The sequence below is a fragment of the Oryzias latipes genome, chromosome 9 (genome assembly GCF_053564925.1).
Source record: "Oryzias latipes strain Hd-rR chromosome 9, Olatipes_Hd-rR_3.1".
NCBI classification, from domain to species: domain Eukaryota; kingdom Metazoa; phylum Chordata; class Actinopteri; order Beloniformes; family Adrianichthyidae; genus Oryzias; species Oryzias latipes.
Window position 1 is genome coordinate 18,925,766 of NC_136245.1, and position 16,064 is coordinate 18,941,829.

The 16,064-nt window shown below is 40.1% G+C and overlaps 1 protein-coding gene across 11 annotated transcripts in view; it reads left to right on the forward strand.

The window, feature by feature from the left end:
- kiaa0825 (KIAA0825 ortholog) overlaps nt 1–16,064 on the forward strand; it is a 121,429-nt gene that overhangs the window by 13,877 nt on the left and 91,488 nt on the right. For all 11 annotated transcript variants that reach the window (XM_020706006.3, XM_078952864.1, XM_020706008.3 and 8 more), the window contains exons 7-10: nt 9,215–9,382; nt 11,930–11,997; nt 12,115–12,363; nt 15,643–15,920. In XM_020706006.3, the coding sequence (XP_020561665.1) occupies nt 9,215–9,382; nt 11,930–11,997; nt 12,115–12,363; nt 15,643–15,920 (763 nt within the window). The remainder of the gene's footprint in view (nt 1–9,214; nt 9,383–11,929; nt 11,998–12,114; nt 12,364–15,642; nt 15,921–16,064) is intronic.

Genomic DNA, 16,064 nt, shown 5'->3' on the forward strand with positions numbered 1-16,064 from the left:
CCTTTTTTCCTTTTCCCCCCTTCGTCTCTTTCTTTCCATCTCCCCCCTTGGTTTTTCCTTTCCCTCTCCTTAAATGTGAGATGAGAGGAGGCAGCCAGGATAATTGGCCATGCGTCAGTTGGGCTGTTTGATCACGTAACGTGGCGGAGGCTACACACCTACGTGCCGCTCAACAAACCGTCAAATGTAGCACCGGAGGCAGAACACGGCTCCAAAGGGAGCGAGGGATCCGTGCTGTGTAATGATGGTAAAATGGAGCAGTTTTGCCTGTGCTGGTTTTACTTAAGTGTTTGTGTGGATGTGTGTGTGTGTGTTTAAGTAGCACTTGCTACTACAATTGGGATCATCTTTCTTTTTTTTCTTGTTCATGTTTAAGCCTCCCTCTAAGAGAGAAGAAAAAGTTAAGAACCCACATACTCACTTCAAATGCGACTCAGTGGCTCCTGAAGAACCAGAGATGCCAAATCTGCTTAAACATTTTGGGGTTTCTGCAGTATGTCACACTCCGAATTATTGAGACAATTCTGACAGTGGGAAAAACACAAAGTCATTGTCTCTTTCATAAGTATTCCATTACTTCTTAGATCTCTCCAATCTTCCCTGCTGTGATATTGTTTATTACTGAAGCAGAGGCAGGTGGTATGTACATTTTGATAAGCGCCACGCCAGGGAGACTCTGTAGGCTCCCAGGGGAGCAGCACTGCCTGTAGTATCAGCCACTGTCAAACCACTGAACCATATAACAGCTTGCACAGCAAGATCCACCTCTTCTTTTAACCCCACTGACTCAAAAGCTCCCTCTGACATTTCACCTGGACAGATGTGATGGTTTGCTCCTCCCCAAATCTTTTTTTCCTTTCCCTCTTTCTCTCAATCTGCTGTATACTCCCCTTTTTTCTTTTGCCATTTTTCTGTTCTTTTCTAAGTGTAATTGAGTGAACAGAGAGCCAGGAAATTGGCTGAAACCGGTTGGTCGGTCAGGAGCAATGCTAACATGCCTCAGTGGCAGCAGGAGAGTGGCCGGCTCAGGACTACATGAAGATTTCTGTCTTGGTTTTGGCGTGACGCCCACATAAATGCTGCAAATTAGAGGCTTTTCCTGTGATCTTATATTTCTTTGAACAATTTGTAAACTGCAGATCTTTTATTTTACCAACGCTTTTTGTGTCTTGTTCCTGTTTAGATTTATGACATTTCATTGCTTAAAATTGTCTTATATCTTTTTAAGAGATTGGAATATCTTGTTTGAACGTTGTCTTTCACATACTGCCTGATGCACACCTGATGATTGTGCCTTTTCATTTATTAGTTCTGACTTTTATCTCAGTGTAGGTTGCTGACGCCTTTAATATAGCGAAATAAGAGTAAACCTGTGGCAAAACACAAGGTAATTATTTTAAGTACTTTTAAAGTCCCACTCCGATCATCTTTTAATTTATTTTAAAAGCATTTCCAGTGTTCTTTTAATTACAATCATGCGGTTTTTAGCCAAAATAAAAAAAAAAAAAACTCTGACATTTCTTAGAGAAGCGGCAGTAGTTCACCAGAAATTTGACTCTGAGTTGTGGGTGGAACTTTTGGCACAAAGTAAGCCCACCCTCATATTCCATCACCCATCTGTTTACCAAACACAACCTTATCGATGCAACAAAAATTAAGAGTAATATTTGAGCTATCCAGACGTACTGTTGTGAGCTGGGTGCCAGGTCAGACGACAAGAATGTACACGGATCTATTTGTCTGCAAGAGGATGCATCAGAATGGGGCGGAGCAGGGAGCAGTGACCCGCCAACTGTAGCTTCTGCGTCACTGCTACAAGCTTTTTCCAATGGCATTCACCAGGATTTGAATAAATAAAAACTCATTTATGTAATTTTAAGCGTCTTTCTATGTGTACCACACAATGAGAAAAATGCTATAATATATATATATATATATATATATATATATATATATATATATATATATATATATATATATATATATATATATATATATATATATATATATATATATATATATATATATATATATATATATATATGGTATAAAACACTTTTTTGCAGCATTTGGTTTTAGACTACGTTTTGGTATTTTGAAATATTCCACCACATTCTGTAAGTGAGTGAATTGATTTCTGTGGAGAAAATTGCAGATGACAGGATGATTGCATACTTTTTCATCCCCATTATAAAAAATAATCCTCAAACTCAGTTCTGACAAGGAAATTAAGAAATTCCAATCGATTTTCACCTAATGAAGGTGAATATTGATCTATTTATCTTTAAGTTGATTACTCTAGTGTGCACTTTTTGCCGCCACATATATTTTTTTCTATCTTATTTGCATTTGTAGCCATGGCAGATCCCTTTTTCTTTTGGACATCAAAAAATTCCATCTTCTTTGAATTACACACACTCTGTGCCTGAACAATCGACCATAGCAGTAAAGTTGAGTTTGAAAAGTTCTCCTCAAACCTGTAGCCACAATATTCTGATAGCCGTTTTTTGAATTCAGGTCGACTAATTTCCCCCATATGACCACGCTGACAGCTCCCAATAGATAAAAAAGGGATTCGTTTAGAACATGTATTGGAAGCACATTGGCCACCGCCGCACCCCGCTCCTCACCCCGTCTAGCTCTTTGAACTTTCTCTTAAAGACAGCACTGCAGCCTATTCAGCATGGGGGGGAGATTCTTTAGTGACGAGAGATAACTCGGCTGAGGCTCTGACTGCAACTGGAGGTGCTTGTGGGGATTGTGGCTACTTGGGAATGACGTTTGTTAATATTTAATAAGAGCGGCTCCTCACTAGATCATATCTCTGGCAGAGTTTATACACACTGTCAGCCGGGGACGTGCACCCGCATGCTGCCAAATAATTATGGAGTAGTGGGGTTTGTGTGTGTCACTGTATACATGTGAGCACAACTCTGCGTTTCGCTTTCTGGGTGATGGTTTTTAAACGCCTCCGTTAAACTTTGTTTAAGGATGTTACCACCCGGCCGAGGTGATTTTTACTAATTGTAATGAGAAAATCTAGGGCCTCTCTCCTTCAGTTGTTTATGTGTGTGCCAGTGATCTTTTTCTCTAAACTGCACCTCTAATGAAATTGCTGAAATGATTGTGTTTCGTGGCCCTTGAGAATGTGTATTATGCATTTCATTTATTTTTCTTCATATCCTCTGAGTGGGCACAATGGCTTTTGTGCATCACTCTTGAGCAGCTCAAGGATATGAACCTTTTCCTGGCACCTTCTTTTGAGAAAGCACAGGCAAAAATGGCTGGCTCATTGAGAGCCGCCTGCACTCCATGCTGAAGAGTCAGTGTGATTTGCTGAGGGCTTGAAAACAATATTGTGAACAAGGGCACTAAACAAGTGTGATTTAATGAAATGTTTCTAACAGGACGGAGGATTCTTTTATTTCCCTTATTTCTGGTTACTCGACTCAAGTGCACAGACAAGGCCAGAGGAACATTAACCAATCCTCTGCAGTCACTGCAACACAGGCACATAATTTGTATTTTAAAGCAAAATAATTGTATGTAGCTTTAAATATTTCCACATCACAACTACACCCACTTCCTGGCCAACTGAGCACTGTACATTGAGATATCAGATATGGTTGTTTTCTCCTTCTGTGAAGGCCAGGTGGCCTCTGTTGTAGGTTGGTTGGACAGCACCCAAAGTCCCACAAGAGACCGGATTTATGTGTGTGTGTGCACGTCGGGGGAGTTCATGTGTCCTAGTGTATATTTGGGAATAACAGCAGTAGACTCGCCATATTAAGGCTGTCTCAGTAAGCAGTCGGCCGAAACTGACAAAGAGGGTTCTAGCTGTCATGGGGCCTAGCAGGAGGTCCACCGTGGCTCAGGGCCTCCTTTCCTTCCACATACACACTGATGCATGCACAGATGTACCCCAAGGCACCCGCATGACCCTGCTTCACACCCCTGTGAGATGATCTCACAAGGATACAAAAATCCACAGAAAGCACATATGTGGAAGAAAACGCACCAGCATAGCAACGTGTTTCTGGAAATAAAGTTTAAAAATAAATCAGTTGGAATTTGATAGGTCTACCCCAATTCAATTTGACATGCTTCTATCATGGATTATCACTCGTAGCAACATGTTTGACTGGAATTATTTGTAGAATTGAAAGCAAATGGATAAATATTAGCATTAATGCTTTTACGCAATTCATTGTGGTCTATATTTGCTAATCTGGGGAGCATTGATGCACACTAGTTTTTAGTAGAGACTTCCAGGAAATTTGTGGGACACGGTTTTGGAATTCGGATACCCTGACAAAAAGGCGGACGCCCTGTAAAGTGCACTAAGTATAGTGAAGGAATTTGGACACAGCATATATCAGATTTGATAATTAGATGCAGGTGAAACCAATCAGGACAGGAGGAAAAGGAAGGAAAATGATAAATGACACAAAGTGTAAGTAATTAAGATGTAATTAGTAACCGCTTCGCTTCCCAGTACAACAAAACGAAATGTTTGCTACCCCTTCTTTCTCTTTGTTCCAAAAGACCCATATCTACTCAAAAACAGCAGACTCATCTCTACACGTTGCAATCACGTGATAAGATGCAAGCCAGCTGGACAGTGTGGCTAGATGGATATTGAAGTCCCCCTCTGATTGTCTGATTTACACAGGAAGAAAGAAAGGAAAATGAGTGCCAGAGGATGAAAGTGTGAGGGATAGTATGCTGGAGAGAAATTAAATCAGGGACTAAATTATTGCATGATTGCTCATTCCCAAAAGACTTTGGCATCATTTGCTAGAAAGTGTCTAATAATTGGTTTTCGGCCATGTCAGACACACGCAATTCCCCCTACTAATGGCTCTGTTAAGAAGAAGCAGGCCTCGTGGGTCAAAGAAGGACAAAAAAAAAAAAAAAATAGCCAGACAGCGAAAAGCACCACATACCCTTGTCCTTTTCTTCTCTATCCCTCAGTTAAACAAGCGAATAAGAGAGGAGAAAAGACAGACACAGAGAAGGGGAAAGATGGCAAGTAGTGTGTATGTGAGCGAAGAGGAAATGAAGTGGCAATAAGTGCAGCCAAAGGGGAAATGCTCTTCACCATGAGTTTAATACATCAAACTGGGGATTTGGCAGCCCGCCACACAGCAATTGTTTACCTTTTTGCTCACTGGCTGCATCTGTTCTGTTTTGTAAACGGCACTAAACTATTCGCCCGTAAACACCGGAATCAATAACAACTGCTAAGGGAATTCCCTTATCCCGCCTCCCGCTCTCCTCCTCATGTTTTCATCCCTAACCACCATCCCTTTTCCTTCTCCTAGATCTTTTTTTCCATTCTCCCGACTCCCTCTCTTATTTTCTGCCAGTCAGGACCAGTGTGTTATTGTGTTTACAGGAGATGTTGTGTTGGTTCCACCAGCACAAACAGGTAGACCAAAAACATATAAAGTTGAAACCAGAATTTTACAGAAGCACCACATAAAAAATACTTGTGCTTTTTTCCTCACCGTCACACATGAAATAAAAGTCAACTTTTCCTGTTTTAGGTCAATTACAATTAACAAAAATATTTCAATTTTCTAAATGTCAGAATATGAGACAACGCCTTTTTTGTAGGACAATTCTTATTACTTTTATCAAAGCCAAAGGTTAACATACATTTCATTAGTATTTGGTACTATTGCCTTTAAACTGCAGGAGTGGGTCAAACGTCTTGGATATCCTTCCACAAGCTTCTCACAAGATTTGGCAGGACGTTTGGCCCATTCCTCCTGACAGAACTGGTGTAAATGAGCCAGGTTTGTAGGTCGCCTTGCATGTACATCCCTTTTCTCCTCTAACCATAAATCTTCAATTGGATTTAGATCCGGGCTCTGTGATGGCCACTCCAAAACCTTGACTTTGTTATCCTTAAGCCACTTTGTAACACTTTGTTTGGCAGTATGATTTGGGTCATTGTCCATTTGGACAGTCTATTTTCGCCCAAGCTTTAACTTTCTGGCTGATGTCTTCAGATTCTGCTTCAATATTTCCACATACCGTTCTTTCCTCATGATGTCATCTATTTTGTGAAGTGCACCTGTCCCTGCAAAAGCAAAACAACCCCATAGCATAATGCTACCACCCCCATGTTTTACAGTTGAAATAGGGTTCTGAGGCCTGCAGGCTTCCCCCTTTTTCCTCTAAACATAACAATGGTCATCGTGGCCAAACAGTTCCATTTTAGCTGACATGTCTCCAAAAAGTAAAGTCTATGTCCTTGTGTGGATTAGCAAACTTTAATCTGGCTTTTCTATGTTTCTTTTGGAGTACTGACTTCTTCCTGGCAGAGTAGACTTCGAGCCCATGTCTTGAGGAACAGTACTCGTTTCACTGTTGATAATGACACATTACTTTTGTCCTTGGGTTGTTCTGGACATATCCAACCAAAGTACATTCACCTCTGGGGCACAGAACCCGTCTCCTTCCTGAGTGAGACGATGGCCGGACGTTCCCGTATAATTTTCTGAACAGATGAACATGGCACCTTCAGGCATCTGGAAATTGCACCCAAGGATGAACCAGACTTGTGAAAATCCACAATTGTCTTCCTAATATCTTGACTGACTTATTTTGACTGTCCCAGGATGTTTTACAAATAAGCAAGTGTGTTTCAAATGAGCCCTAATATATATATCCACAGGTGTGTTTCTAATTATATCAAATGCTGTCTCAATTCTAAACATATCAGAAGCTTCCAAAGAGATGACATCATCATCTGGGGTTTCCCAAATTGTTTAGGCATAGTGATCTTAGCATATGTAAACTTTTGACTTATAAGGAATAAAAATGTTTATAAAAAAAACCCTAGTCTCATTATCCTGACATGCAGCAAATAGAAATAATTTTCTTAATTGTAATTGACCTAAAACAGGAAAAGTTTACTTTTATTTCATGTCTGACACTAAAGGGAAAAAAAGCACATGTGCTTTTTTATGTGGTGAATGTAAACTTCTGGTTTCAAATGTACATTTCTTCGTTTTACATTGGAATTTGTTGGTTTTTGAAGCTACAAGGTATGGCCACCAAAAATTCCCCTTTTAATATTATAGTGTAACTGTTATCCTTTCACATGGACCTTAAACAAGTGATTGACCAACATAACGTAGAGTTTTAGCTTGTGAGGATTCTGGCAGCTTGTCTCCTGCTTTTATGATAATCACCGCACTACCCTCATTTATCCCCCTGTTCTCAAGAACATCTCCGCACTGTAATGTCATGTGGAGAAGCTCTTATATAAACATATAATCTTTGCTGTGTTCTCAGCACCACCTCTTCTTTTTATTGATTCTCAGTGCTTTGACCTTTGGTTGAACTCCTTTGGCTGTTAGTGCCCCCTCTTCATTCTCCTCTTTGAGACGTGCTATGTACTATACGCTGTATGACACACCTGGGTGCTTTTAAGCACACCCTCTCCATCAAGCGGTTATGGAAGCTTCCATTTGGCCTCACTGTTGTGACAAAGGTATAATGAGGTTTAGATGGCTTTGTACTAGACTGCTATGGCTGTAGGCCTATTTGGCTACGGGGACGTCTATAAATACATATATAGCTAGTGTGGCAGAGCCCAATAAGATACTCAGAGGCACAATATTGTCAAACCTCAAGGTCATCTGCCATTATCAGGAGTGGGATTTGGTCATGGAGTGAAGGGTCACGGGTTGATGGAACTTGAAGTAAAATGAATGTGAAGCTGGAAGGGGTTGATGTTCCAGATGAAGCAGCGGGTGCTCACAACCAAAACATAAGACGAGGCACAATTTGGACCGCAGCGCGTCGATTCGTTTCATGTAAATTAGTCGGCATCTGTACTTTGACCCATGCGTTAAGCACTGAAATAACTTGATCTCGCAGTGACTTGAGATTATAGGACAAAATTGATTGTGCTGACGTGAGTATGAAAGTTAGGGAACTATGCAGACGCATTTGTGTCAGCCAGGTCACACGTTCACACATGCCGTATGAGAGTCTCTCCAGCTCTGACTCCCACTGGACCCTATTACAGAAAGGCACCAGACCCATGCAGCTTAATTACACACAAACACAAATGCAAGCACACACATTTTAAACACACCCCAGATAATTACACATCTACTCACCTGCGATTTCATAAGTCCACGCACACAGGCCTGCACATAAATACATTTATACTCCTGGAGTTGCAGACACAAACAACCTTGAGGTTAGGAACGACTCCATAGTAACCACAGTGTCTCCTTGTCATGTTGACAATTATCTTACAGGACTGACATGTGCAAATGTGTGTGAAAGTGTCGTCTGCAAATAAAGTTATTCATAACGACCAGCATTACATGCACATAAACATGCATGTGCACACACTCCAGGCACAAAACACTCAAACTCTATGACTCACACTCATTAATACTCATGTAAACATGCACAAGTGCCCACACGCAACACAGTGAATCAGACCTCATGCATGATTAAACCAGGCATCCTTGGGGACACTGCTGTTGTCATATTGTCAGAATTTGTTCAAATATATAACAAAATTAAATTTGAATCCAGAGGCAATAATGTTACAATTATTGGAAAAGGACCTCCTCCTTTTTTTTTCATATGAACGTTCAATCATCTCCGTGCTTTCAGAGCTGGGGCTAATTCTGAGCTCATCCGTCCCCTGATGCCTTTGCAGTTGAAGAGCTCATTTAAGTGGACTCACAAAAGTTTTTGTGTATATGTCTCAGCGCATGGCAACGCATCATCCCAGCTGCTTATTCTCCGGCTTAATGCGGAACATCCCCAGGGTGATGGCTTTGGCAGCCTCCAAAATGGGAAATCCATATTTGCTGGAAGGGTCATCGGCGGGTAACGGGGAGAAAAGTTTTTGTGCTGGGAGGGAAGGACGTGCATGTGTGACTTCTCAGAGGGCAAAGTTATGCATAATCTTTTACAGTCTCTTTGTTTTTGTTGAGCGTTGGGAAAACATGAATGGCTCAATATTTTCAAGAGGTGTAATGCGCAGCGAGTTGTTGAGCGGGTGATGCTGATGAGTGCCTGTAGGCGGGGAAATTTGGTGTAAAAAGACATTCTTTTGAAAGTGTTTGTTCCTTTTTTTGAACTGTACACAGTATTGCATGTGTTTGTCATACATCTACAATCAAATGTACTAATAGTTTGATCCATTTTTCCCCACTCTGGTTCCTTACAGCACCCATGGAGCTCCCTGTAAAAGCCAGAAGCTTTAGCTTGACCTCCCACCAGCTAAAGGCCTTAAACCAACTGGCTTGTGCACTGCTGAAGTTTGAGAGCGATCTAAGGGATCTGGTCACTAACATGACATTCATTGACTGTATGGGTGACACTCCACGGGTAAAAGGTACAGCTCCATTTCAACAACACACACACACACATCTGACAATACATTTCTCAAGAAGAGCTACATTTTATTAACTAAATTTCCTTTAAAAAAAAAAGATTCTTGACAAAAAAAATGTAAGTGCCACTTTAATCATCTGTTTATCTGTCCTAAAAGCTTTTCTAGTGGTCTTTTAATATGATTATGCCGGTGTTGGTACCATAACCATTCGGCCTGCAATAACCATTCGGGGTCCTTTCGACTGAGGATAACATCACACTACGGTAACCCCACTTGGACAAACTACATAGCGTGGAGATCTGCTTGGGCTCTACATATTTTCATTTCACGTTTCCTTTCTTTTCCTTCATAAGTTGTGTCTGACATTATTCTCTGTAATAATAATTCTCAAAGTGGGTTTTGCTACAACCCACTTTGTCAAAAGATGTGTGGCTGTTAGAATGAACCGGCTGCTCCACACACAATCACTATCTGATACGTCATTGGACAAACGGACAGCCAATCACATAATGTGACGTCAACACTAGTCGAAGGACCCCGAACGGTTATTGCAGGCCGAATGGTTATGGTACCTACACCGGGTTTATTTTGTTGCCAGAATCAAACAACCTGTGTCATTTTCTACGGCATAGTTTCTGCAGTGGCAGGAGTTTGTTAAATTTTCACCTCTAAAATGTGGGTGGAAGTGTGCTCAGATTTCTCCTCACGCTCTCCCACTAGCTTACAGCCCCTTACTACCCCAACGCACAATTAGCAGTGCAATAGAAATGGGGAGCATCATTGGAGCTATCCAGCCGTACAGTTTTGAGCCAGATGCCAGCTCAGACAGGAAAAAGGGAGATGTAGATTAGTCATTTTTCCAAAAGTGGGTGGATAGCAATGGAGCTGAGTAGGAAGCCTTTGGCTTGCCAATTGTAGCTCCCACGTCCGTGCTACAAGCTTTTTCCAAGATCATTTTTTGTCTGCTCCTGATTCACAACAATTTGAATAAAAAAGGAATGCTTAGAAATGCTTAATTTTCTTTATATATGTCCTCCATCATCAGAAAAATGCCACAAGAACATGCTAAAATACCAAAAACTCAATTTATATCAGAATGGATCTTTAAGGAATTTCTATATCAAATTTGGGGGTAAAAAATTAATAAAAAAAGGAAATTTTTGTACAAACATTGCCACTAAATGAAGAAAAAAATCTAGTTTGTGGCTTAATCCATTCATAAAACAAATATTAAGATAATTAGTGCTTTTGGTCAGGTTTTCAGTTGGCCTCTGCATGCACAGCCCTCTCAGTTTATAATCATCAAAAGTGTAATACAAGTCTTAAGAATCCTTTTGCCTCTTTCCCCTTTGAGCTGCCACCACAGAGATGTTAAATGAAAGCTTTTCGTGCATGGAGTAATCCCCATAAAGGTTACATTTATAAAAACAAGACTTGCAGAAAGGCTCAATTTACAGAGAGGTAAACATCTTTTAAAGGGCAGTTATCCAAATCATTAATTCCAGGCAATCAAACGACTTAATTACAAGAAATTCATCAGATGGGCTTAAAGGTCAAAAAGTGATGTGCTGGCTGCTTCCTCCTTCTTCCATTGCATGCGGTCTTGTTAAGCTAAATTGCCTTGCCTGGGGTCTTATTCTATGCTTTCTGATTAGGAAACCATGGCCTTGATGTTCACGCCGTTTAATTGAAACCCAACTCGACATCCTGTATACTTGTGTTCACGGCACTCTCCTGCTCTCGCCACTCTACCCAATCTGGCCACAAGGAATTGTCCCGTATATTATTACTCCTATCTAGGTTCAAATCAAATCCAAACCTTAAATTTAGACTAGCAAAACCATTTCCATCAGCATTTTTTCAATTCCCCCGGAGATGTGTGCAGTCACACTCCGGTCACCGTGTCCCATTTAAGCAATATTCTCTTTGGCTGGTTAGACGGATCTTCTGTGTAGTAGTGCATACAACTGCGGTTAGTTCTACAGCTTTGTCGTTATGCTAAAAGTTAAGAATAACCTGTTTATGACATTGAACAAGGAGGTTTTTATCTTTGTTGTTATGTTAACACACTCAAGAGTGCAGTGAACTTTTTTAACTAAGCTGCTAAGCCATATTCTATACTTAATGTACAATAATCCATCTGGCAACTAAATGCAGTAGGTTCCACTCAAGAAAACTGGCACTGTGTCCATGGGTTGGCTGCTTCAACCCTCCCTTGTGCATTCTCAATCTTTTGTCAGTGAATTAAGATAAAAATATATTTTTGTAACACAATACTATTTCATTCATTTCTTTAAGTGCCTACATAGTGGTGAAAAGATCAAATTAAAGCCCATGATATTTAATTTTTATGGCTAAAATTTGATTTAAAAAAATACAGGAACATTTTTAAAATCATGACTGGTCTCCTATTGTTATGTCTGTCTTGATTTAAAATTCTGGTATTTTTTTGTGAGCTTGGCCCGACAAAGCACGCACACAAAAGAAGTTTGAAATTTGATATTTGAATTGACCGTTTAAGTGATATTTTCTTTTGTTCTTGTTTAGGCATATTGAAGAAGAGTAGAGAGGATTTAAACGTGACACCAGATGGCAAGAAACCCACCATGCAAGAGGTGACGAACAACAGTTCCTATTGGGTTCCAACATAAAACATTTTTGTAATCAAAAAGTGCAGTGATCCATCAGTCTTTGGTTGTTTATCCACTGTTTGTTTAATTGCTGCTTTTCAGCCACAGACTCTGGAGTTTGACTGGAGTTCAGCATTTCAGGGACTGGTCCCTCACATGGAGCATTGTGTCAAAGTGGTGCTGGATGACGCCTGTGCCAAGAGCCTTCAGCAAGAAGAGGCCTTACGCTCCTCTGGACACACTGTTGTCACCCTGAGCCCCGTCACCGGAGACACTGTCAGAAACCCACATCTGAAGGAAGATTCCTTCTACAATCACCCAGAGAGTGAAACTCCAAAAATGATAGTCAAGGTATTCTAAGATAGAAAAGGAAGAAAATGTCATTGGAATTTAGCTTTTTCAACAATAAACAAATTACATCTGAGACCCATCTAACACATTTTCTGTTTTTAATTTTTTTTTTTAATTCATTTTTGTCTTTTCTGTCCTTAAATAAGACTGACCTTCCAAATTCTATTTCACAGAAATATGCATACACAGAATGAGTTAAATTTTTTAAATTGATGTCGGTTTTCAGTTAGTCATGTTGCCTTTTTCCACAGAGATTAAGTTCTGCCTTCGTATTCAGGGTGTAATGATTCACTTTAACAAGGATTCGATTCATATTGTAGTTTTTCGTTCCTGATACGATTCATAGTTGATGTTGGTTCGCTTTGAACAATCCGATTTGATCCGATTCACTGACCTAAAATCGATTTAGGACATCTTAGCCAAAAGTTTATCTACTGTGTGACTCAGAGAAAAATTACTCACATCACTACACCTAATACACACATACCACACTGTATATGGTCACAAGTCTTCCAAGTGCTTCTACACATTGGACTGTTATGATGGCTTGATCATTTCTTGCTGCATCTCATGTGTGTTGTCTGCTGTGATGTACTTGATCGTTTTTACGTTATAGTAAAATAAACCTACCATGCTTCAACCCTGATGGTATTTTCCAAGATCGATATAATCGAATTGTTTTATTTTGAAATTATTTTATACTGGTAAAGGTCTATTTGATTCAATTCAATGAACAACTTGCTGATCGACCTAGTTGGATTAGAGTACCCATAAGTACACCCCGACTTCTTATGTGATGCTAACTTTTATTTGTGATGTGTGGTACCAAAGTCAGACTCCCTTTTCACTCGTCATCTATTGAACAAAATGTGATTTGTGTTTTTCACTGCAAGAAACATGCATATTAAGTGCATGACTTATTTGATTCAGAAGCAACCTTTGGAAAAGGCTTTGGCTTGTCACTCGTCCTGTGAACAAACTCATTTCCCACACACTGGAGTCCCTGTCCTGCTCATCCTTCTTTATTACTTTCTGACTGAACAATGTGGGTTACACACAACAAATAGTCTCAGGGAGATTAATGTTTTTTTGTGGCCGCAGCGGAAAGCTTATGTGATAATAGAGAGCCCGGATTATTTGGGCCTGACACAGTTGACACCCCGGATCAGAAAGGATCCTTGGGTAGAGTCATCAATAGTACTTTAGATGAGGACTACAGGGACAAAAAAAAGACAGGAAGAAACCAAGATCCAGTGTGGGTTATATTATAAGGGCAAGATTATATGTAGAAAAAGGGCATTGAATGGGAGAAATAGGGGATGTAGGGTGTACTAACGATAGAAAAAAGTATCACAAAGGTGAAATGATCAGGGAAGCAAACAGGATAAAGAAGGGATAGCTTCACTGAAGGGATGAAAAGAGAGGGCCTGGGAAAAGGCAAGGAGAGGGGAAGTAGACATTAGAGATTGACTTTTCTCAGGAAGAAGGCCGGTGTTTGAATTGAAATTGGGTTTAGGATCTAACTCCTCAAAGATCTCCAGTGTTTTGGGCTGGACAGCCACGTTCCTTCTGGCACTTTTTCTTTCTTGCTTTAATACCAGCGAACAACTTTTCAGAGAAGTCCACCCGGAACTTTGTGAAAGTTTTCCCAACTCACATTCTTTCTCTCGACACTCTGCTTCCCACTTCTCTCCTCTGTGCTGTGATAGATGTAGTCTCTTATCATTACTGCTTCACCTTTCCTCCTCCTCCTCCTTCCACTCTTTTCCTTGAGCCTTTTTTTGCTTTTGACAGTATTTGTGGCTCTCATTGCTAACTAGTGTCAGAATTTGTGCTCAGGAGCTGTACAATGTAGTTATGTGTAGGTCAGTGCTTCAAAGATGAGATCCTCTCAGCCCAAAGGTTACGGTTGAATGTATTTGCATCCAATAAAACTGAGCAGGAGGGGAACATTTGCTCTATCCTTCCATCTTTGAAAGGCACCCACACCTAAAACTAGATTTCCATCTGAAATGCATAGACCTGGATCAATTGTTGATGATTTTTTTTTAAATTTTCTTACCATTTCCACAATCAGTTTGTTCTCCTGTCCACCTTTTTTTTTTTGACAGATTGTTGAAAAAGCAGTTACCTTTATTCAACAGCTTGAATCTACCCTTTGGTTTCAACTTGGACTTTAATTCTTCCGTGTTGCTTCAAGCTCTGTCACCTTTTTATTCCAGCTTTTTATAATAACAGCAGCAGCGCTTTTTGATTCAGTGAAGTGGACGATTGTTTGTTCTCTTTCAACACTTTTCTCGACAAACACAAGCCTCACTGACACTTCAAATTGTGTTACATCTCTTCACCTTGCTGTAATAGTCTTGGTGGGATACGTGCCTTTGATCATTGCTGGTTAAAGTAAAACATTGACTTTGACACGAGTGCAACAGTGTGACTATTGTTTTTGTTCAGATGGCTAAAATTCCAAGCTTTTATAGGATTAATAGAGATTAGGGATTTTTTCACACGGACTAAAGCTCTTATATCTATGTCAAACTCCCAATCACCTTCTATGAGGTCATATAGTCTGTGTATATATGGCACTTACTGAGTAAAGACTTTCTTCTACTGTACATTTAGATTCTTTAGTTTGATACATTTTCTGGTAACATATTTCACATGATGACTTCTTAAAAGGTGTAATAATTTCACCCTCATGCAACTTTTTACCTGATAGCCCTGTGTTGTTGTTTTTCAGTGTGATGTCAAAAAGAAGTACACAATGTGAGGAAGGAGTAACATTTGTGCTCAAATCTTTCAATGCTAAAGGTTCTTATTCAGTGTGTTTTCACACCCAATATTTATTCCCTCATTTACATCATCACCTTCCAACAAGTTGAATTAAAAGGCAAATCAGTCGTCCTTATGTGCAAAATTCCACTGGAGTAGTAAACAGTTTAGCTTTGTTTCAATCTCCACTATTGCTACTTTGATTTTGTTTAGAAAATCCAAGAAAATATGGATTTATTTATATAGGCTCTTGTACAGTTTTTTTTTCAACAAAAGTGCTAAAATATCCCCCCTCTCATATCTTTACCATAACTTACTGCTCTTAATTTGACATTTTTTTCTTTGAGTTGTGTGCTGTGCTGTTATAGAATAGGGCTGATGGACTGATTTTGCAGCAGCAAATAGCCAAGTGTCTCATTATGCTACTAAACCGATTATGTCATTGATTGTTGCTGAAAATTGAACTTTTTTTCCCCCCTTTGACGAATTTTTTTCATATCCTCTCAGTTCTGTGCAGTGATCCTGACTGAACTTGATGCCTTACTGCCGCTGGCAGCAGCCTGCAGGGACACATCTCTCCTGGAGGTTCAGTCGAGCTTTGTGGAAGCATGTGGCAGGGCAGCCTTTGCCATGTTGGGCCGATTGCAGGAGAGGGCCCTTGAAGTACCATCTTCTGCACCCCTGACCAACTTGCCTGCTCTGTTGGCCACCTCCATTTATGTTCACCAGCGACTAGAGCATTACAGTGCCAGGCTGAAGGACTCAAATTCTGCTGCAGCTAAAATGTGAGGAAGAGTTGTGTACGTGTGAAGATTTGAATGCAATGAAAGCTTTGGAGGGAAATGCAGTGAATGTGCTTTGCTCACATGTGTGTTTGTGAGAAAAGTTTTCATATTCAGTAACCCTTTAGCATTGCCTTTTTGAAACAT